This window comes from Chelonia mydas, chromosome 16 (assembly GCF_015237465.2).
Source record: "Chelonia mydas isolate rCheMyd1 chromosome 16, rCheMyd1.pri.v2, whole genome shotgun sequence".
NCBI classification, from domain to species: domain Eukaryota; kingdom Metazoa; phylum Chordata; order Testudines; family Cheloniidae; genus Chelonia; species Chelonia mydas.
This window is the reverse complement of record NC_057857.1, coordinates 2,907,643-2,928,003: the sequence shown is the minus strand read 5'-3', so window position 1 is coordinate 2,928,003 and position 20,361 is coordinate 2,907,643. Positions and strand designations below refer to the sequence as shown.

General features: G+C 49.5%; 3 protein-coding genes and 1 long non-coding RNA gene across 12 annotated transcripts in view; 2 read left to right on the top strand and 2 right to left on the bottom strand.

Annotated features, from left to right (window-relative positions):
- C16H9orf43 (chromosome 16 C9orf43 homolog) overlaps positions 1-4,409 on the bottom strand; it is a 34,642-nt gene extending 30,233 nt beyond the window's left edge. The window contains exon 1 of the mRNA XM_037879865.2: positions 4,313-4,409. The gene's annotated coding sequence lies outside the window, so the exon portion shown is untranslated. The remainder of the gene's footprint in view (positions 1-4,312) is intronic.
- A 91-nt stretch (positions 4,410-4,500) lies between these two features.
- POLE3 (DNA polymerase epsilon 3, accessory subunit) lies at positions 4,501-12,125 on the top strand. Of its 8 annotated transcripts, XM_043530812.1 has the most exons (6): positions 4,861-4,916; positions 5,505-5,580; positions 5,775-5,856; positions 8,578-8,663; positions 9,829-9,947; positions 10,461-12,125. In XM_043530812.1, the coding sequence occupies exons 2-6, from the start codon at positions 5,540-5,542 to the stop codon at positions 10,619-10,621; spliced, it is 489 nt and encodes a 162-aa protein (XP_043386747.1). In that variant the 5' UTR covers positions 4,861-4,916; positions 5,505-5,539; the 3' UTR covers positions 10,622-12,125. The 8 variants fall into 8 exon arrangements, with proteins under 8 accessions (XP_037735802.1, XP_037735801.1, XP_043386747.1 ...); XM_037879874.2 differs by lacking the exons at positions 4,861-4,916; positions 5,505-5,580 and adding an exon at positions 4,501-4,838; XM_037879873.2 differs by lacking the exon at positions 5,505-5,580 and having other exon boundaries at positions 4,788-4,916.
- The window catches only part of LOC119563848, a 25,011-nt gene continuing 13,097 nt past the window's right edge, over positions 8,448-20,361 (bottom strand). Inside the window, exons 2-3 of the long non-coding RNA XR_005222550.2 lie at positions 20,041-20,170; positions 8,448-8,752 (exon numbers count right to left, since the gene is read on the bottom strand). This is a non-coding gene — a long non-coding RNA (uncharacterized LOC119563848). The remainder of the gene's footprint in view (positions 8,753-20,040; positions 20,171-20,361) is intronic.
- The window catches only part of ALAD (aminolevulinate dehydratase), a 27,392-nt gene continuing 25,286 nt past the window's right edge, over positions 18,256-20,361 (top strand). Inside the window, exon 1 of one of the 2 annotated variants that reach the window (XM_037879871.2) lies at positions 18,256-18,400. The gene's annotated coding sequence lies outside the window, so the exon portion shown is untranslated. The remainder of the gene's footprint in view (positions 18,401-20,361) is intronic. The other variant, XM_037879867.2, reaches the window with a different exon arrangement.

Below are 20,361 nucleotides of genomic sequence, written 5' to 3'. Positions count from 1 at the left end.
TGAACCTACGCCTGCACACACCCAGCTCAATAGTTATCAGACGAATTCTAGTAAGAAATCCTTTATTAGTATCCAAAATAGTGAAGCTCCCTAATTGCACTGTGTTCCTTGGAGGGAGCTCACCGACCATAGCCAGGAATGATCAGCTCCCATTGTCTAGCCTGAACAAAACAACTTTGGGATACTCCCTTGAGCCATCAGTTTACACAAACAAATCTAGTGTTCTCCCTTGAACCACTGTTGTTTCTCTACAAAAACCCCGACCCATGCTCAAGTAAGTGCTCTGATGCCTGGATCCAAAATCTGCATCAGGTCCATTGGGACTTCAACTTCTCCTGACTGATCATGCTGGGGGCTCTGCCTCTCCCTCAGCTACCACCACCACCTGGGACCCCTGATCGATTCCAGCTTCACGGAGTGGTGAGAACCCAGCTCTCTCTCTCTAGATATAGCCTTCTGACCCTGATTTGCGTGATCAGTTATAGTTTTCTAAACCTGACTTTTATAATCAAGTTTAAGTTAGATTTATTATAATAACTGTTTTGTTTGTTTGGTTCCCATATGTTTATTACCTGGCAATAAATAACTTTCATGATTAAGCTGGTTGCTTCTCTCTCTCTCTTCCCCCTCACGGATGTTTTTTGGTTTCCTCATTCGCTCTGCAGCAACGCTCCTCGTACCTAAGCTAAAAATCCCTGCAGCGCCAAAAAATCCTGTGGGGTTTGCTCATCCTGTGGGTTACGACCAGAACAACTGTAATGTGGAAGTGGAGGTAGAGACGTGCTGAACCAGGGACATATGAGGGTGGCAGCTTGAAAGTGCTGCTCGACCCAGACTGCTCAGGCGTACTGTGTTCTGGCGCCGTGCTCATAGCATAGGAGGGTGGCAGCTTAGAGGTGCTGCTGGACCCAGCCTGGGGAGTCCAGGGACATATAAGGGGTCAGGTTGGGAGTGCTGATTAACCCGGACCTCTTAGACGTGTGTGCGTGTGTGTGTGCGCGCGCGCGCGCCTGATTCTGGGGCTGGAAGAACCCAGCCCTGGGGAACTTAGATCCTGCAAGATAGCTCCTTTGGGAGGGAACTTGCAGCAGGGAGAAGTAGAGAACACAATATGAGAACACAAGTGACAGAAGCAGTACATTGATAGACATACAGAAACCTTCCCCCTCCCCCCCAAAGGGGAACTCTAATAAATGAGCATACCCCAAAGTAACGGGCAAAGATAGTAACAGGAGGGACACCTGTCCCCTGGCTGCGGCAGGTTCTGGGCCGGGGGAGGGGAGCCTGTCCCCTGGCAGCAGCATGTTCGGGACTGGGTTGGGTCAGGGCCACGGGAGGGGCGTCGTGGCAGGTCTGGGGCTTGGGGAGAGGCCTCTCTCCCCACTGCAGCCCTGAGCACCTGCGCAGCACTTAATATGCAGCTGCGCAACTTAGATCAACTGATTGTTACCTGCAAGGCACGATTACAACGAACAGAATCTTGAGGAGTTTGCTGGTGAAGCAGACAGACTGGTGTGCCAGGGAGCTGACACACAGTCTAATTGTCCAGCAAAGCTCACTCTTGCTAAGGCTGAGGGGCAACACAGTGGCTTACAGTTCTGGGTGTCCTGGGCAAAACATCACAGTGACCTGCCACTTCACCCGAGTAACTGCATGTTGTGCTCCTTCTGGTTATGAAGGTAACTTTACAAATGGGAACAGAGTGTAAGCCAGTGGTTCTCAAACTTTTGTACTAGTGACCCCTTTCACACAGCAAGCTTCTGAGCAACCCCTTATAAATATAAAAAAAAAGTTTTTAATTTAACACTATTATAAATGCTGGAGATGAAGCACGATTTGGGGGTAGAGGCTGATAGCTCATGAGCCCCCGTGTAATAACCTCATGCCCCCCAGTTTGAGAACCACTGGTGTACCCAATATGGAGACCACTGCTTTAGGCCTGGTCTACCATGGGGTTTTTCCACCAGTGTATCCACACTGCTGTAGCTGCACATGTGCAAAACCCTAGTTTAAGTGTAACACACCAGCATAAGAAGTGACTTCAATTAGTCAATACAGGGTAAGCTTCACTGCTGCAAGCCTCTTTTTACACTGGTGCAGTGAATCTGCACCTATATAGGTGTAGCTACACTGGTGCAAGATACACCCAGTATGGACAAGCAAACAGCCCAAAACAACAGCTCAGGGATGCACCTCATGAGGGCACAGATTCACACTTTTAAAATTTATTAACTGGCTATAGGGCGTTTCAAATGCGGTTAGCTTACACTTTTATTTAAAAATAAACAAACAAAAAACAATCATCTTTTTTCACCGTCCAGACAGGACCTCGGTTAACTATTTCACTGCTGATCAAGCATGTAAGAAAGAACAGATACAATTATGGTATGAAGATCTCCACAATCTGCTGTGAGAGATGTCTAGTAATGGCGTCATGAGTTGGTGGAGTCTGGGTTGTGGTTACAGTCTGAGACAGTACTACTACTGTTTCTATTCCCAGTCTGACCCCCTGCACCAGAGAGCAATATATAGCGGCTTCCTGCTTTTTATTCAGATGAGCAGAGAGTGATCACACAGAATGCAGCCTTTCCCTCTGAGAAAATAAATCAATCAAAATGACTTCTGCTTAATCCTCTTGACCACATAGGATGGAAATAGAATCAACACCTTGGAATCAGTCAAAAACAACCAACCCAGCTCAAAATTCAAAAAAAAAGGAATGTAAAATTTCCTACAACATTTTCAGTCTTCTCAATAGCAAAAAATGTCCCCACAGTATTGTGCCAACAATATTCATAAAAGTGCTGCAAATGTCACTAATATAGAAAACAGCCAGATTTCTATGGAGAAAAGCTCTAGTGACAGTTTACCCACCTCTAAATGTCTCCTTTGACAAAAAGAACTAAAGGAACAAAATACTTCCTCCAGCCCACGCTCTCAATCCAAGTTTACTTGCTTTGTTTAGGGTGATTGAAATGGGTGTAAACTAGTGGGATGAAATTAAATGAAGGAAAATTTAGACTAGATATCAACAATAATTACTTGTTAGTAGCTTCTATTTGGCCACAGCACAATCTCACACAGGATACGGTGGAGGCTCTGTCATTTGAATAATTAAAAAAATGAGTGTGGACAAAGCATTCAGGGCATGGACTACATGTATCCTAACAAGTCTTTTCCATCTGCAGTTCTGTTCATTAAGCATCCTTTAAAAGACCCTTACAAGGGAGGGAGCTGAAGTTTTTCTGCTGTAGCAGGACCTGCACTAAGGACCAGAAGACAATCTCAATGTTTACGCAGCCACTTCAAACTAGGGTTTTCAGTACAATTTAGTTTAGTCTTTAATTAAAAGTCATCCATAAATTTGCTGTGTCTTGCTGAGGAGACTGAAATGTATGGGGGCTGGGGTCTTTGGAGACGTGCTGATGTTCTGTTCATTTTTTGCTGATTAGTGAGGCCTAGCCAATGCAAAGTATGAAAATTCAGCCCTCACTGTGGCCTGATTCTCGCAGGTCAGTAGACAGGATAATGGGAGAGGTCCTTAGTTCTGTTCAGGAATAAAGAGCTTCCAGTGCAGCATCACACCACCCAGCTCTTAAACTGCCATGTGATGGGGATTCCAGAGATGATTATGCAAAAAAGCACATGGGATGGGGTGTAAAGGCACTGGATCATCTCGCTGAGTAAAAACAGATGGGGGCAAACTTTTTGGCTTGAGGGCCACATCAGGTTTCCAAAATTGTATGGAGGGCTGGTTGGAGAGGTTGTGTGTCCCCAAACAGCCAGGCATGGCCCGGCCCCCACCTCCTATCTGACCCCCCGCTTCTCGCCCCCGACGGCTCCCCAGGGATTCCTGCCCCATCCAAACCCCCTGTCCCCTGACGCCCCCCCCGCCCCGAGATTCCTACCCCATCCACCACCCCCTGCTCCCTGTCCCCAACCACCCCTGGACTCCTCCCTGTCGACCCATTCAACCCCCCTCTCATTCCTGATGACCCCCTAGGACCCCTGCCCCATCCAACCCCCCTGTTCCCCACCCTCTGACTGCCCCGACCCCTATGCACACCCCTGCCCCCTGACCACCTCTCCCAACCCCCCTGCCTTCAATCCAACCCCCCTGCTCCCCGCCCCCTTACCGCGCCGCCCAGAACACCGGGTCAGGCCACGGCTCTTCAAGTGCGCTGACCAGCCGCCCAGAGCGTTGCCCGTCGGCTCGCTGGGGCTGCGGGGGGTCGGGAGGCCCGGGACTAACCTCCCGGGCCGGGAGCTCAGGGGCCGGGCAGGAGGGTCCCGCGGGCCGTAGTTTGCCCACCTCTGTATTAGAGCCATATTCTCCACCAGCCTCCACCCTCCCACCACCAACTCCTGGGCACGTAGAGGGGAGGGGCAGCAACGCGGACGCACGGCTGGGAAACTGAGGAACCAGAAAACATGACAGCACTGAAGACCCCCCCCGCCCCCAGCTACTCTACCCCTGCTCCCACCCTGCCTCTCTGTGCGGTCACCTCCCGCTCCTCCTCCCCCCGCCCAATCACTTCCCCCCTTCCCTCCTCCCCACGGCCCAGCCATCTTCCGCTCCCCCTCCCAGTCACCTCCCCCTTCCGCCGGACCCTCCTTGCCCCGCTCCTCCCCCGACCCTGCCCGTACAGCCCGCTGCGCTCCGACCCGGGCCGCCTCTCACCTGCCCGCCGCCGCCGCCGCCCACGCCGGGCCCCACGACTCCCCGTTACCAGGCAACAGCGCGCGCTCGGAAAGGGGAGGCGAAGGAAGCGCCCGCAGCGCACGCCGGGAAGGGGGAAGTCTGTCGCCCGCGCACTGCATGCTGGGAGGGGTTAGAGGTGAGAGGTCAAGGGCTGGGCGCGCGGTTCGGTTCGCGGGGCCTTGTGTCTGTACGCGGCCGGCGGCCGCCTTGCCCCGTGAGTGCGGGGCGCGAGGGAGTGGGCACCGGCGGGACCCCCTCGCCCCCCCGGGCCGCCGCCAGTCCGCTCCCGGAGCGAGCGACCCTGCCGCCGCTCGGCCTCCCCTCCCCCACCTGCCGCCCGTGTCCATGCGGCCCGCGGGCGGGGGCTGGGCTGTGACTCCCCCTGACCCCCCCGCCGCCCTAGGCTGGCGGCGCGTGAGCCTCGCGCTGCCCCCAGTGCCCAACGGCAGCTGGCTGGGCTGAGGGGGCAGCTCCCCTAGGTCCGGAGGGGCTCTGGCAACAGATTTCCCTGTGACGCCCGCCCTAATGCGCGGCTCTGCGGTGAGAGGGGCCGTTCGCGGGCACTGGCGCGCTGAGGTTCCAGGTCTGCGCGGACAAGTCAGCAGGCGGCTTGGCTGACTGCCAGCCCTGCAGAGTCCCCCCGGGGTCTGAGAACCAAGCCGGGCTCCTTCCTGCCTTTTCATCGTCACCAGCCACACAGATCCTGCCGCTCTGCGCTTGTGGCAGCTGAGTAGCCCCACTGTTGTGGCGGGTTTTACTCAGGTGCAAGTGATTGAAATTGATTTAATATCTCTGTTGACAATGCACAGGACAAAGACAAAGAAATCCAGGGAGTCAATGTTCTCTTTGTTCTGTAGAGATAACAGGAATAAAGAGTGGTACAGACATTGTCTCATTGATAGGCAGACGCCAGACTAAACACAGGGGCAGAGCTGCTGGGTGAGATGGTGCCGTTTTTATATGGTCACTTTACATAGCAGAGCTACCTATAACTACTGTAATAGTGAGACAAGTGTTTTATAAGCAGAGCTGCTCAGCAGAAAAAATATCTGATGACTAGTCCTCATTTCAGTTCTAGGTATTCAGAGATGGCGGAAAGACCAGAGGACTTGAACTTGCCCAATGCTGTCATCACTCGAATAATTAAAGAAGCAGTGAGTATTAGCAGAGATATAAAAAAGTGCAAGAAGATTGAAGTGAAGATTGAAAACCTCAAAGGAGTAAAATGTGCCTGTTGTACAGAAAATGGGCCGTATGCTGTGTAATTTTTTAATCTCCTTTTGTGTTGTAGATGATAAAACAGTTTAACAGGAAAGTGGTCAACTTGAAATCTAATCATTTAGTAAAAAAAGCCCTGACAATTCTTGTGGTTTTACAGTCATCTTTTCTTTTTAGCATTATTTCTGCCCCTTGTTGGTTTGAGAGAGACCTACTCAAACAGGGAAATCTGACTATTCATGGTAAAATGAAATTCTTTATGCCTAGTACTGTCAAATGCTCACGGTAGATTGGGAAAAATAGAGAAATAATTTTCTGTAATCTTTCTTTTATGTATTATTTTTTAGAGTTGTAGGTAAAACATTTTCAGGTGGAAATATGATTGATTTTTTTTAAGTTGTAGTTTAATAAGGGGCTCAAAGCAGCAAATTCTGGGTTGTTTCCAACTATTTCAAGTGCAAAATCTTGCATTTCGTTTTCTGCTTTATCTGGTGTATGAGATATGTCATTCGTTGGGTTGCAGTGGTTCTACTTTTTTAAATAACCTGCCATAAAATCTTTTTGTATTTAAGTTAAAGATGTGTTCTATTTAATGCCAAGCAAACTTTATCTGAGCTGTCAAAAGAAAAGGTTGACTTTCTATTGAAATGGAAGAGACACTGTTTTCTGACAGAGAAATTGTACTGGACAAAAGGATTTTTCCATACTTATCCCCCATGCTGCAGAAAGTGCTTTCCTCCCCCCTTTCTTTTTTCCCCCTTTCCCCAGTATGTAATATTTCATCCATTGCCACCGCAGCCGCACTGCCCAGAGCCCTGAGTCAGGCCGCAACTCTGCAACTGCGCTGCCCGGCCGCCCAGAGTGTTATGCCAGCGACTTGGCGTGCTGAGGCTGCAGGGGAGGGGGAGGGGCCGGGGACTAGCCTCCTGGGACAGGAGCTCGGGGCTGAGCAGGAGGGTCCCGCAGGCTGGATGTGGCCCGCAGCCCGTAGTTTGCCGACCTCTGGATTAAATGGACTAAGATTGAGGCAGAGGCCAAGTCCACTGCTACTACAAAAGTTACTTTCCTTCTGTCTATGTTCTTGACCTGGCTAAGCCCATTCACAGTTAACCAGCTTCTTGTTGTACTTAGATGTTAGATGTATCTGGAATATTTATTATTATTATTATTTATTTGTAGTGCGTAGGAGCCCAAGTCATGGGCCAGGATCCCATTGTGCTAGTTGCTGTACAAACACAGAATAAAAAGAAGGTCCTTGTCCCAAAGAGTTCACAACCTGAGACAAGAGGTAACAGGTGGATATAGGCAGATGGAGGAGTACAACGAAACAATAGGATAATATTGGGCATCGTGACAGGTTCACTCATTGTTAGGGTTTTTGTAGGCATCCTGGCAAAGGAGAGTTTTGAGGAGGGGTTGTAGGAGGATAATGAAGTGGCTTTGCAGATATTTAGCAGGGAGCTCCTCCCAGGCATGAGGGGCAGTAGGGAGAAGTGTATATTGGAGGCTGGTATCATGGGCCGACCAGAGGTGAGAGTCAGCGTCTCAGCAGTGAATAAGAAATGATAGGTAGGGTTGGGATTGTTAACGGCCTTTAAAGTGAAGATAAGTATCTTATGATTGAAACACTAGGGAAGGGGGAGCCAGTGGAAGGAAGCAAAGAGTTGGGTGATATAGTCAGAGCAATGGGTTAGGACAATTATCTATGCAGTAGCATTCTTCTAGCCTTATGTCATGGATCTGTGCTGTGCTCCAGCTTTTAAACAGGCTCTTGAGGGAACCCCTTTAATGTGTCAGACTCCAAGGTGTCTCGCTCGTCCTTCAGGGTAAGCCATGCAGCCTCACTACCTCCTAGACTGAGTGTCTGCTCCAGCACCCTTGCTTCACACCGTGAGCTCTGCCCAGCAAGTCCAGCTGACACAGACTCCTGGTTAGAGACTTGTACAGCCTTCAGGAACTAATGCATCTCACCCAGTATTTGCATTAACACACAGGCAGCATTTTCAAAACCGAGTAAAAGGTTAAAGCATAGTCCATTCTGATCAAACCAGAGTAATTCACCAGCCAAAGTGTAGTGAACTCCATTTCAAGTTCTGTCTCCCTCTAACTCCTTAGTGAGACCCCGGAGAGAGCAGCCAGCCTCTTTCAGAACCAGAAGTCCACCCTTATTCTCTGCTGGTCATGTGTCAGTCCTTTGTTCTAGATCTGGGGTCTCTGCTCAACTTCCCTGCTGAGAGGTGCAGGGGAAACCTCTTTCTCTTTGTTTCTGTTTCCTAGGTGTCATTGTTTTGGTCATTGGGGCTTTTCCATCGTCTCTTTGGGATTCTGCATTGTTACAGAATCGCCTTCAGCAGGGTCCAGACAGTTCCTTGTGACCCTATTCACTGTAGCCCAAAGAAGAAGGTTACTCCCACATCTGATCTTCTGCACTGCCCCAACTTAATACTTTTCCCTCCACTGGGTAACAGGGCAAAGTGAAGAGGGAAACTGAGGCACACATTAGGATTAATTAAAATACTATAGAAAATTCATTTTCTCACATTTATTGTTCACTGCAAACACTCTGAATGGCTTGACTGAACTGGACAGGACTTGTTAGCCTCCAGATCCATATGACTTGAATTTCATCTGATAAAATGACATTTCTTTTTCCCCAGCTTCCTGATGGAGTAAACATTTCCAAGGAAGCTCGTAGTGCAATATCTCGAGCTGCAAGTGTGTTTGTGTTGTATGCAACATCATGGTAAGCATCACTGGTGACCTGATCCAATGGACCATTTGATCTGTAGCTAGCCTTTTTGTTGGTTCTCTTGGAGAGAATTTTTGCAGTAGCTGTAATGAAAGGCATATTTATCATTCATGTACATGAGGCATTATAAAGCTTCATCTGGTTTTAGTTTGTAATGTGACCTTTGTGTAAAATAATCTTATGTTCAAAATTAGTTTCTTGATTAAGTAGCATGCTGCCATGCAAACTTTCTAAGAGGGGCAAGTGATAAATCAACAGGGCAAATGCTTTGCTTCTGTTTCAGTAGCCAGTATTTGCTGCCTCATAATGCCCTCAGTTACTTGCCCAATATATACATCCTGCGGGCCTATAGAGCTGGTGGTGGATTACATCCTGTCGCCTTCAGTGATCACCTCATGTCCTGAACTGTCACATTTGATTTACCTTTATCACTACACTTTATCATTTTTCAGAAAACACTGATCATAAAATTATAGAGCCTTTTTAGAGCAAACATTAATTTACATAAGCGCTCCTTGTTCTTAGGTTAACACTCAGAAGGGAAGTCATAAGGCTACAATGGGTTCACATAACCCAAGTGGTGTAGGAACTAACTAGGCATGTTTCATAGTGTATGTTAAATTACTCATTCAGGTTTAAAGGGTTTAGCTTCCTCCTGCATCTAAATTCTCTGTTTAAATCTATAACAGTTGAAATTCAAACATCTTTAAAACGTAATAATAAAATTAAAAGGTATACCATTAAATTGAATATTAGTCAACTTTTTAAAAATGAATTAAACTAAACTTGTAGTAACTACATATTTGTTACAGTGTCCTTGAATCGCCCTGCCACTTAATAGTTTTACAACCACATTTAAATATGTATTTTCTTTCTTGTTACATGTGTGGAAAAACCCACATAAATGGAAAACTCCCTGACTATACAGGGAAACAATGAAACTGACTATATACACATAAATGCACAATGTAAACAAAGGTGGTTTTTTCTTTAATCTGTTATAATTAGATTCTTGGTCGGTCATCCTAGGTATTGCTTATAATAGTGATTAAACATTTCTGAGAGCTGTGATTGTTTTTTAAGTTGGCTCTGTCCCTTTAAACAGCCAGCAGTTGGAGTTGATTTACTCTTTGATATTCATTCTTCTCCCTCTCTTTAGTGCAAATAACTTTGCAGTGAAGGGGAAGAGGAAAACACTGAATGCTGGAGATGTCCTCTCAGCCATGGAGGAAATGGAGTTCCAGAGATTCATAGCCCCTTTAAAGGAATCATTGGAAGGTAACATGTTCTCTAACTGTAGATTAAATTAGTCCTAATGACACTGAGTCCCATTTACCCAGAAGTTGGGCATCCAACTCTTATGTTCCCTGAATCATCTATTTATTTATTTTAAAGCCAGACATTTCCATTGCAGTTTTTATGGGGACATATGAACATGTAGTTTAATAGAACTGATATGATGTAATTTCACAAAGGTGACTCATTTAATTTGTCTCCCCCGTCACTTCTGTGTAGAGGAAGTCGTGTGTTCTGCGTAATGAATATGAGCTCCTGTATCCTTCTCGCCATCTTTCTGTTGAACAACACTTAACATAACTTCCTGTGGAGTCTATCACCACAACTCAAATAACAGGATGGGTAGCAGCTATGAAGAGGTTCAGTGCTCCATTTGTTGTAAGCCTGGAGAGCCAGGGGAGACCCTGGGTCACAGGGATGGGAGCCACCTGTAGATTGTCCCTACAATGGATATAATGACATGTGTATCCAATTGTAGTTCTCTTGGTCTGTTAGTTTACAGGCGTGAGCAAAAAGGAAAGAAAGAAGCAAGGAAAGACAAAGACAAGAAGGCAGACTCTGAGGAACAAGACAAGAGCAGGGAGGAGGAGAATGATGAGGATGATGAACGGATGGAGGAGGAGGAACAAAATGATGATGAAGAGGTGGATAACTGAGCTTCCTGGAGAGACGGGCCCTCTTCCTAGGGATATAAATACTGTAAATCAACCTTGTTGTGTCCTCTTGTTTTCTGGTTTCCAGCAAAGCTCCATGTTGTTCCTATGAGGCCCAGACCTCCTGGCTTTAATTCTCAGAAGTAGGTGGACACCCTGATGAGACTGACAGCTGTAGTGGAAAGGTCACGTCTTCCCCATTGCATGGGGCACGTGGCACACTCTCTTCAGATTCTGAAAAGCCATTGATATCAATGACTGGTCTTTAATATTGGGTTTGTTCTGCGATGCAAAATGGAATTTCCAAGATTCTCACAGAGAAAGCTGTGCAGGAGAATCTGCAGAAAAGTGTTGAATAACTTTGTTTTTGCTACCTAGGTCTGAGTTTGAATTTAATAGGCCTTAGGCCTGTTGCATTTAGGTTGTACATAATATGTTAGAGGTGCCATAATGGTTTAGAATGCTGCACACATGAGGATTTTGTATAAGGGGGGGATTGAGGTTGTCTTAGCTGGATCCTTTCATTCTGATCGTGCCTTCTCTTTCCGAAGTGACTGACAGTCCCAGTAGGCAATACTACTGTACAAGGATCAGCTCTCCACAGGACTGACTCTTCTGCCCAGGATCAGTCAAATTCAAAGGACTGTACTGTGCTTCTGTAACATAACTTAATACCATAAGTGCTTATTTTTGTTTTAAAAAATACTGAGAGCCTGACAGGGTTTTATAAAAATATCTGAAAGAAAAGAAACTGCTAAGAAAGCTTAACTGTGTCCCAAGTGTGACACTGTGGGAAGGTTTGGATTGAGTTGCTGGCAAACTGTTTTCCCAAGGTAAGGTGGATCGGGCCTATGGAAGTTTAAAGAAAGCGTCATCCCAGTCTAATTGTTTTTCCTAGTAGTAGTAGTTTTGGTCTCTGTACTTGAGGTCTTGCTCCTGAACGCCTTCCCCTTTTACACGTGGAGAAGGTATTTACTGTGAGGAGCTCATCCTTTAATAATAACCCAGTTCTGTGTAGTCTTTAAAGAAGAACTTAACCCTGCTATTTGAGCTAAACTTAAGTCTGACAAAGGAAAGTTGGCAAAATTTGAAATAAGTTTAAAATTAAGAATTCACCAGTTCTGTTGATATACCAGTTAAAACATGAATGAGTGCTTGTATGAAACAGCACAACTTTGTTTTTCGCTTCTGCTGGACCAACACATACACAGCAAACATTGTAGGAGCTGTGCTGCCCTCACGTTGCTACAGCTGTGATAACGCCTACGTGAGGATCCCAGATGGAGGAAGTCACTATCTGACAATCACCAAAGATCTGGTGTTCAGCTGCTGCAGGACTACACATTTAAAACAATTTAAGTTGTGACTGGCTCTGTAAAGGTGTTCAGTTATGCAAGCAGATCGTTCTCGCGCCTCTGTTTTTCTCTTGTAATACATACTTGAGCTCCATCTCCTCTTGAGAAGGAACAATATTTTATTTAAATAAAAGCCAAGTTCTCTACGGAAATGGGTCCAGTGCTTGCTTCCTCCAGCCAGTAATAAGATATTTTCAGTTACACAACCACGAACTGCCCATGTAGCCAAAGACAGGTGCCAGCCTCACATAAAATTGTTAAAGGAGTAGATGATAGAGGAGTGGTTTTAACTGGGCACTTCATCAGATTTCTGCTGTGAGCCAGTCATGGCAGCTTGGATCCATAAACGGACTTGTGTGTTGCAAGGAGTAAATCAGGAGGAAGAAGACTCCGTATAACCTGTAACCAGGGAACTCCTCCCGGATGTAGGAGACCCCAGTTCAATTCCCTTCTCTGCCTGATGCAAAGGGATTTGAACAAGGATCACCTACCTCTCAGATGAGTGCTCTAAACTATAGAGTGACTCTGGTTTTGGCCCAATTGATTGTTAAAGTGGAATAGCTTCAATGAGAGTGAGTGAGTCTCTCATCAGAATATCCCACAGTGCAGTGGCTAGGGCACTCATTTGAGAGGCCTGTCATCTTACTGAGCTTGTACAGAAAATCTAGTCCATGCAAATATCCTAGAGCAGTGTTTGTCAACCTTTTTGAGACCAGAGACCGGCTTGTCAGGGTGCTGCTCCATGGATAGGTCATTGAGAAAAGCTGTCCTAGACCTTTCACAGTCTGGGTTCAGTCAAACCATAGAACTAAAGCAAAGAAGTGAAGGGATGTTAGGTAGAGGGTGGCCTTTCACTCTTCATTCACCTGGCTGGATCTCTCACCAGACTGCTTTGCTTACTGAGTCCCCTACTAAGGCGGAGGTGGTGCTTGCTGGGAGAATGTGAGGTTTCAAAGAGCTAGTAGCTTCAATGTTGTTTATACCAGTCCAAGATACCTGCTCACAATTTATCCAGTCGGCCTGCTGGCCAGAAGTACTACAACACTCTGCTATTGCTGAGAGCCCTCGTATCCACATCTGCAACAAATTAATTCTCTGGTTGGGGTGCAGTCTTCTGGCCAACGTTATAGGTGCTGACCTAGCCTCAATAGCATACAAGCTGCTGCCTCCCAGCTGGATTACAGCAATACAGGTTTGTGGGCTTGAAAGTATGAACTCTGGCTGGCACGACAGGTACACTGTGTTGCTGAGGAGACACGGGCATTAGGAGTACATCATCCTTGTCCTTTGCTTGCTATGCTGGCTTCCCATAGAATACTGCATCACATTCAAGGTCTTGGTCCTTATTTTCAAAACATTTAATGATATGGTTGTAGGATAGCTAAAGAAATTGTGTCATGCTGTGGGACCATGAGTGCTCCCATCAACTCTGATCCATTGGCACAATGCTACCATGAGGGTGAAACTTGTCTTGGCAGGAGAGGGGGGCCTTCTCGGAGTCAAGATCTATGCAGAACCTTTCCAGTCCAAGTGCAGATGCTATTTCCAAGACTTCCTCTTAGGGAACCCCCTGGAGAGTGCCTAGCAGGAATCCACTCTGGGGGTGACCAAGGGGTGGATCATGGCAGTGAGGGCTGAGAGAAAGGTTGCAACCTGCTTCCCAGCTGCAGAAGAGCTACAGCTCCTGCTGTCTGGGAATCCTGAAGCAGCCAAGGGTCAAACAGAACCCCTCAATGGGGAACGAAGGGGGTGCAAACTCCCTCAGTGGGGGAGCAGATACTCAAGTCATCACCAACTCTGTTTCAGGAATTCACTTCCTTGCTTTGGCATCGGAGCCTAGACAGTTGTTAGGCTGTTTCTTTAGTAAGACCAGTAGGAAAAGGACTATCCCTCAGCTTATTCAGACTGTTCCTGGACTTGTCAGCAGATGATGCTCAGCCCCCTGAAAGCAGGCAGTTCACGGCTCCGGGGACGGTCCCGCAGTATTGCAACCAGGAGCTGGATTCTCCCGTGTGTGTTAGAGAGTTTCTGCCTTTCCAGCAATCCTGACTAGAATGTAGATCTACTGTATACATCAGCCTTCCTAGCTGGGCTTCATTTCACTGCTTGATTTTCTATACCAAAGTAGAAAGAATTCTTGTCTGGTTTGTGCATTGCCTAAGCAGCCTTCCTCCCGCTCCTCCATGCCCAAGCTCCTTCCTTAGCCACCTGGTGCGGGGAGCCATTCAGCTGTTCAACCAAACTTCTCTCCTCAGATTGCTGGAGCTCCAGGGTGATATTGATCAGTTGCTTCGGGTTGCTGTTAATTTGCACCCATGTAATTTAAGTTCCAAGCACATCACTAACAGCTAGCCTCGACTACAGCTGGCCTCTGCCCCTCCGCATAAAGAGTCACTCTCCAGCCAGAGAATGGGTATCACAGAACAAAAGGGTGGCTAGGAGGCAAAGAATTAACTAGTTAAAATGAATAGGCCAAATTCATCCCTTGTGCAAAACTCCATTGACCTGGTGGAGTTCTAACAAGGATGGTGTTGGCTCAGTCTCCCTTTGGGGAAAGGGTGTCTGTCTGTCTCAGGAGTCGCTGCGTAACACTTCTCTGAAGCCCACCCTGGGAAGTTCCTGAATCTTTAGAAGCTGAAGTTGTGCAGGAACCCTGATCTGGCTTGGCCACTGCAGAGGGTGTTACCATGCAGAGATCTGGGACAGGAACGTGATCAAACTAGCATCACCTGATCCTAAGGGGTGGATTGAGAAATGGCAACAGGGCACCCTTGCAAGGCAGGTTAGCTGGCAGCATGTGCTGGGAGCTGGTGTGATGTGTGGCTGGCTGGCTAAGGCAGTGGCAAAAGTTGCTCTCATCTTCAAGATGAGATAAATCAGAAAGCTAATGATCAAGTGGGAGTCTCTTGCTTTACGACCCATCATGTTCTGACCAACCTACCTTGTCTGTAGTGTTTGAAACACCCATCCTTCCCTTTGCAGGCCTGAGCACTCTGGTAGAATATGTGTTATCTCACACTTAATATATCCTCACCCTCAAGGGACTCTTTGAGTTAATGGTTGCATTTGGGGCTGGCCCAGTACAGTTACAGGTAGGTGACCAGATCGTAACAGTAAAATATCAGAACACATTGGGGGGAAGTGATTTACTGTTCCCACTGCTGAAACCGGGAGCAGAGCTGTGAGATGCCCCTCCCGCAGCAGAAGCTGGGAATGGAGCTATGGGACTGAAGCAGAGCTTGGGGCTCCCCATGGCTCTGCTCCTGCTTTCAGTGGGCCCCTCAAAGTAAAGGCCCAGTGCCCCCCACAGGGCTGAAGCCAGGAACAGAGCTACAGGACTTCTGAAGCCCCAAGCCCTGGCACACCCAATTAGGCTGAAACTGGGAGCGTTTTATGGGGCTGAAGCCCTGAGCCGCAGCGCTTCCCTCAGATCTAAAGCCCTGAGCTCTAGCGCTCCTGAGGATCAGAAGCCCAGAGCCCTACCCCACCTCTGCCCTGACCCGCTCCCCATGGTTGCAGCCCTAATCCCCTCCAGTAGCTGAAGTCCGTAATGTCTTGTTCGGATTTATGGACATTTCAGAGTTATGGACAATCTCCGTTCCTAAGATGTCCATAACTCTGAGGTTCTACTGTACCAAGTTTTAAATTTTACCTGGATATCAGGAAAAATGGTGTCCTGATCGAGGACCCAGGACAAAGGGTTAAATATCAGGACATCTGGTCACATTGGCTGCAGTTCCCAGGGCAGCACTTGCAGGTGGGGGACAGCACTTGGAGCCCCTGTGGCCACCCCTCTGCCTAGGAGCCGGAGAGACATGCCAGCCACTTCCCGGGATCCAGGCACAGAGCCTGCCTTCCCCGCTGTGGCAAACCGGACTTTTAGTGGCCCTGTCAGCTGGATCTTTAACTCACTTCTTTGGTCCAAACACGTTCTGTGCTGGAGTTCCCTATGATGGAGAAGTAAATACTGGCTCCTCCCCTGCACTGGTTTCCCATTCCTGCTGAGAGTAGAATTTGAGGAGAAAAAAAGACTACAAATACATTGGTGTGTGGAAGGCAGCAATCTCTCCAGGAGCGTTGCTACAGTACCTTGCACAGTGGGGCCCAGACTGTGACTGGGGCCCTTGGCCGTTGCTGCAATCCCCATGAAATTCTCCAGCTCTTGACTTTACCAACTCACTAAATGGCCTCTGGGTCTCTAACCGTTAGCACACTCTGAGGGTGCGGGGTAAATTTGGATTTAATACAAACGGAGGGGCTGAAGGGTGTAAATGTGAAGAGGAGACTTTTTTCAGCATGAGTAGCTCTGCCCCTAAACCCGACACCTGAAAGGTAAGGGTTACACAGGGCAGGCTTCTAGCAGCGATAGAAAAGGGCCTTGCCCTTCACTTACAGTGCGTGAAGGTGGAGAATACTGCATGCTAAGACAGCATGGTCTCACTCCAAGGCTTCCTTTATGCTTCAGAAGTAGCACAGAACTAAATCTACAATCCCCTTTTCACTGTCAGTAGACTATTGAAGTTTCATTTGCAGCTGCTAAGTGCATCATCACCAATTCTCTAGCTAGGCCTGAGACATATCCCCATTTCTAGGCTGCTCAGTGCCCAGCAGGGCTTTGCACAGCAGGGTGCCCATCTCTGCAATGCAGTGAGCAAAACTTGCTGTTGCTTATTCCTACAGCCACATACATAGGGTGCCTCAGCCCCTGAAGTGGACACATGGGAAGGGATTAGGAGTCAGATCCTAATTGTGATCCTCGGCAGGTAGATAGAAATGTAGTAGCCTCTGATGGATTTGAAGCTGCCTGTAATCTATGAATACAACGTGCTGTATTTGTTTGTCTGAATATTGTAAAGGTGTTTATTCGTACTGGATTAATTCAACAGCTGGTTGGTTGGGAAATATACGCATGAGGATAGACAATAGCCCAGGTACAATCTCCACAGCAACCATCCAGGACTATTCACTGGGATAGTCTAACTCTGTCCCCCTCATGGGCTCCATAAACTGGCTTAAGGCAGACACAAGACATGGCCGGTCCAATAAAGGGTCACACTCCCTAAACAGGGGAGACAGAGTTTGGAACGGAGATGAACCCAGACTGAAAGTGGGGTTCCTGGGGTTAAGATAGGCCTGCCTAAGCCTTCAGATGAGACAGATATACCTGTAGATTGTGTTAGTGTGTTAAAAGCCCTTTGACTCTATGCTTTGTTTCTGCTGTTAAGAGTAAACAGTACTTTGTTTTAGGAAGGGTGTTTTGAGTCACTGTGTTCTCCACTGGTCACTATTCCTAGTAGAAAGAATTGCAGGCACCATACCCAACCAGGCCTGCTGAGCAATCATGGTTGGTGCATAGGGGTGGCACCTGAGACCCAGTCTGCACAGGGAAAATCACAAGATTCTGCCCCAGGGGGTGAAGCCTCGAGGCCTAAGACCCGGAGGGGTGCACTCAGAGAGAGACCGCAGAATAGGCAGGGGTGCAGCTAGCCCTCAACCATGACACAGTGGTGGGATGGTGACTGGTGAATTTCCAGTGAGCGACAACAGCAGCACAGTTCCACCAAGGCCACCACCTCACCTTACATGTGCATCTTCTCTAGCCACGCCTGCGCGGCTCCACTAATTAGGGGGTGGCCCTTCGTTCTCTCGTGTGCGGCCGTCCAGGTGCCTGAATGGAGCTCGCAGACCACCACAGTTTGAGAACTTCGGAGCGGAAGCAAACTAAGATCCCTTTCCTCCCGAATGAGAACGTCCCCGCAGGGTTAGCGACTCTAACATCATTCCTTTGGTAACTGGTCAGTCACCTCCACTTGTCTGAGGGCCCCCGGTAGCTAGGACCTGGGCTGAGCTGCTTCCCCACAGGCCCAGCTGTCTGTCCCCAGCTGCGTTTGCTGTGGGATCCCCTGGGAGGGCTCCCCAGCTCGAGTCACCGTGCTCCTAACGGCTGGGCTGTGTTGCACCGCGGGGGATAGCTCAGCACCCAGGCAAAGCAAGGGGGTCCACGGCTGGGGTGAGGGGAAAGGGGGAGATGCAGGAAAATCTGGATCTGAAAACCCAGACCCTGGCCTGTCCTTAAACATTTTTGGGGGGTGGAGGAATGGTCTTGTGGGGTGCAGGGTCTGGAGCAGGAGCGGGAGGGCCCTGGGGGGCGCAGAGTCCCGGGGAGGGAGGGGCCCTGTGGGGTGCAGGGGCCCTGGCGGGAGCTGGGGTGGGGGTGGGGCTGTGGGGTCCCGCGCAGGAGCCGGGCGCGGGGCGCTACAATCCCACCGGCTGCCGCACGGGGGCGCTGCGCCCAGCTGGCGGAGGGGCGGAGCCGGGCTGTGCGGGGCGGGGCCCGGCTGGTTCCGGAGGGCGGGGCCCCCACGCGGAGCGGTGCGGTGCGGAGCGCAGCGGAGCCGGGACGGCGCGCGGCGGCAGCGAGGCCCAGGTAAGCCCGGCCCGGCCCGGGCCCCGCACCGCCCTTCAGGCTGCTGCTCCTGGGGCCTTTGCACGAGGTGGGGGGCAGCGCGCCGAGCCCGCCCCGGACGAGTCCGGGGCTCGGCTTGGAGCTCGCCGCCTTTCCCCGGAGCTCGCCCCTCCGACTGGGCTGGCCCCGCCGGGCCGTCCCGGTCCCAGCCTGCAGCCCCCCCGGCGTGCCCGAACCGCGGGAGGTTGCTGGGTGCAGGGATCTGTGGGGCGGCTCCTTCCCAATCCGGCCCGTGCCCCGGCTCTGCTGGGCCCAGGAGACCCCCGAGGTCCCTCTGGCCGCTCGCAGCCCTTGGGCCCGGCTCCCGTCCCTCTGCAAGTGCCGGCTGCGCCTTCTCCCCGCAGGGGCGGCGGGAGCGGAGCGGGCCTTGAGCCGCTGCAGCCTGGCGGTGCCCTCCTCGGAGAGCACTGCTCCCGGGAGGGCAGGGGACCCGGGATTGCTCGGGGGTGTCCTGCCCCCGGCCAGAGGCTGCTCTCTGCCTGGACTGTGCGCTGCGCCTGGCGCTGTACACGCCGTCCGAGCAGGAGGAGACGGTCGCTGTGTGAGGCAGAAGCTTGTTCTTTCTGGATGTTCCCTTCTAGCTATTCACCGCCTCAGCCGCGGGTCAGATGGCTTCGTGGGCAGGGGACTGTCAGACCTGGGGGTGCCTGTATCATGAGGAGCATGAAACCAAGTCCAGAGTCTCCCCCTTGCCCCCCTGTGTGATCTGCTGTCCTGGTGATTTAACTGTTGGCATTTCCCCATTTAAAACACACACATTGCAGTTTTCAAATGGGCACTCCAGCAGGCTACTTCCTCAGGGGCACGGCCGGCTGTTCGGTGTGGAACCACTGCAGGTGCTGTGTGTTGGCCTGTGACATCTCACACATCCCTAGCCTGTGTGCAGGGCATATAGATAAGGACTGCTGTGTCCTGCACAAGCACTGTCTAGGCGTTGTCAGTTCCCAGAGCTGAAGGCACTGGCGGTGATATGAAATAACCATCAGCTAGAGGAGGTCATCTCATGCAAGCCTCAGGGCTACCAGCAGGCAGAGGGCCAGGAGTGTATTGGACAAAGCCAGTGGGTTTTTGAGTTTAGAAAAGCAGCAGATTTTTCTCCCAAGCAATTAACATACTTGGGCACTGCTAATCCTGCTACTGTGCGTGAGGATGCTGGGAAACCCTCGCCCCCAGCCTGGCTTTATATTTATGTAGCATTTTCAACTGTAAGCGGATCTCCGTGATTCAGTTCAGCTGAAACAAGCCATGGTCTCCTGACTTTGGTCCTATCCACTTCCCAACCCCCACCCTCCTCCTCCTGGTCAAGCTTCCCCCACCCCCTTTTCCTTATCCTGTGGGCCTAGAATGACTGGGAATGAGCGGCTGGTTTTGCGCTTGCAGGACTTTTGACAGTCATTATCTGTGAACAGACACTGTTCACCCTGCAGGGATGGGTGGGGTGATGTGATGCCCTATGGTATGCTGGGTGCTCAGTGGGCATAAACATTAAATCACTTTAACATCAGTGGGTAAGATTACAACATTCCAGCATTTAACCCCTTTCTTTGAGGGCACCAACAGCTACCTCGTGGCCCAGGGGAATTTGTTGCTTCTTGACTAACCTGATGTCTTGGGCAGTTGGAGTTGGTATCTCTAGGGCAGATAAAGACATCTGTTCTCGTGATGATTGCCCAGCAAGTTGCCTCCGTCTGACTTCTACCACCACAAGTGTGTGGGATGGGGGATGATTATCTGTAGGGGATAGTGCAAACACATTTAACCATCACCAAACCTCTTTGCATAGATTACCCAGAGAAAAGTGATATCTTGCCTAACAGAGTAGCATGCTATTGTGGACTGACCAGTCTCTCCCCAGTTAATGATTCCTCATAATTATCCTGTAACAGTCCTAAGGTCGTGACCTTAGGGTGACTTTAAAGAAC

Coding starts and splice junctions, on each gene's coding strand:
- POLE3 (XM_043530811.1), top strand. CDS start 5,504: ATGCACAGGACAAAGACAAAGAAATCCAGGGAGTCAATGTTCTCTTTG. Junction 8,664..9,828: donor GTGTTGTATGCAACATCATG/GTAAGCATCACT, acceptor CCCTCTCTTTAG/TGCAAATAACTTTGCAGTGA. Junction 9,948..10,460: donor TTTAAAGGAATCATTGGAAG/GTAACATGTTCT, acceptor TTGGTCTGTTAG/TTTACAGGCGTGAGCAAAAA.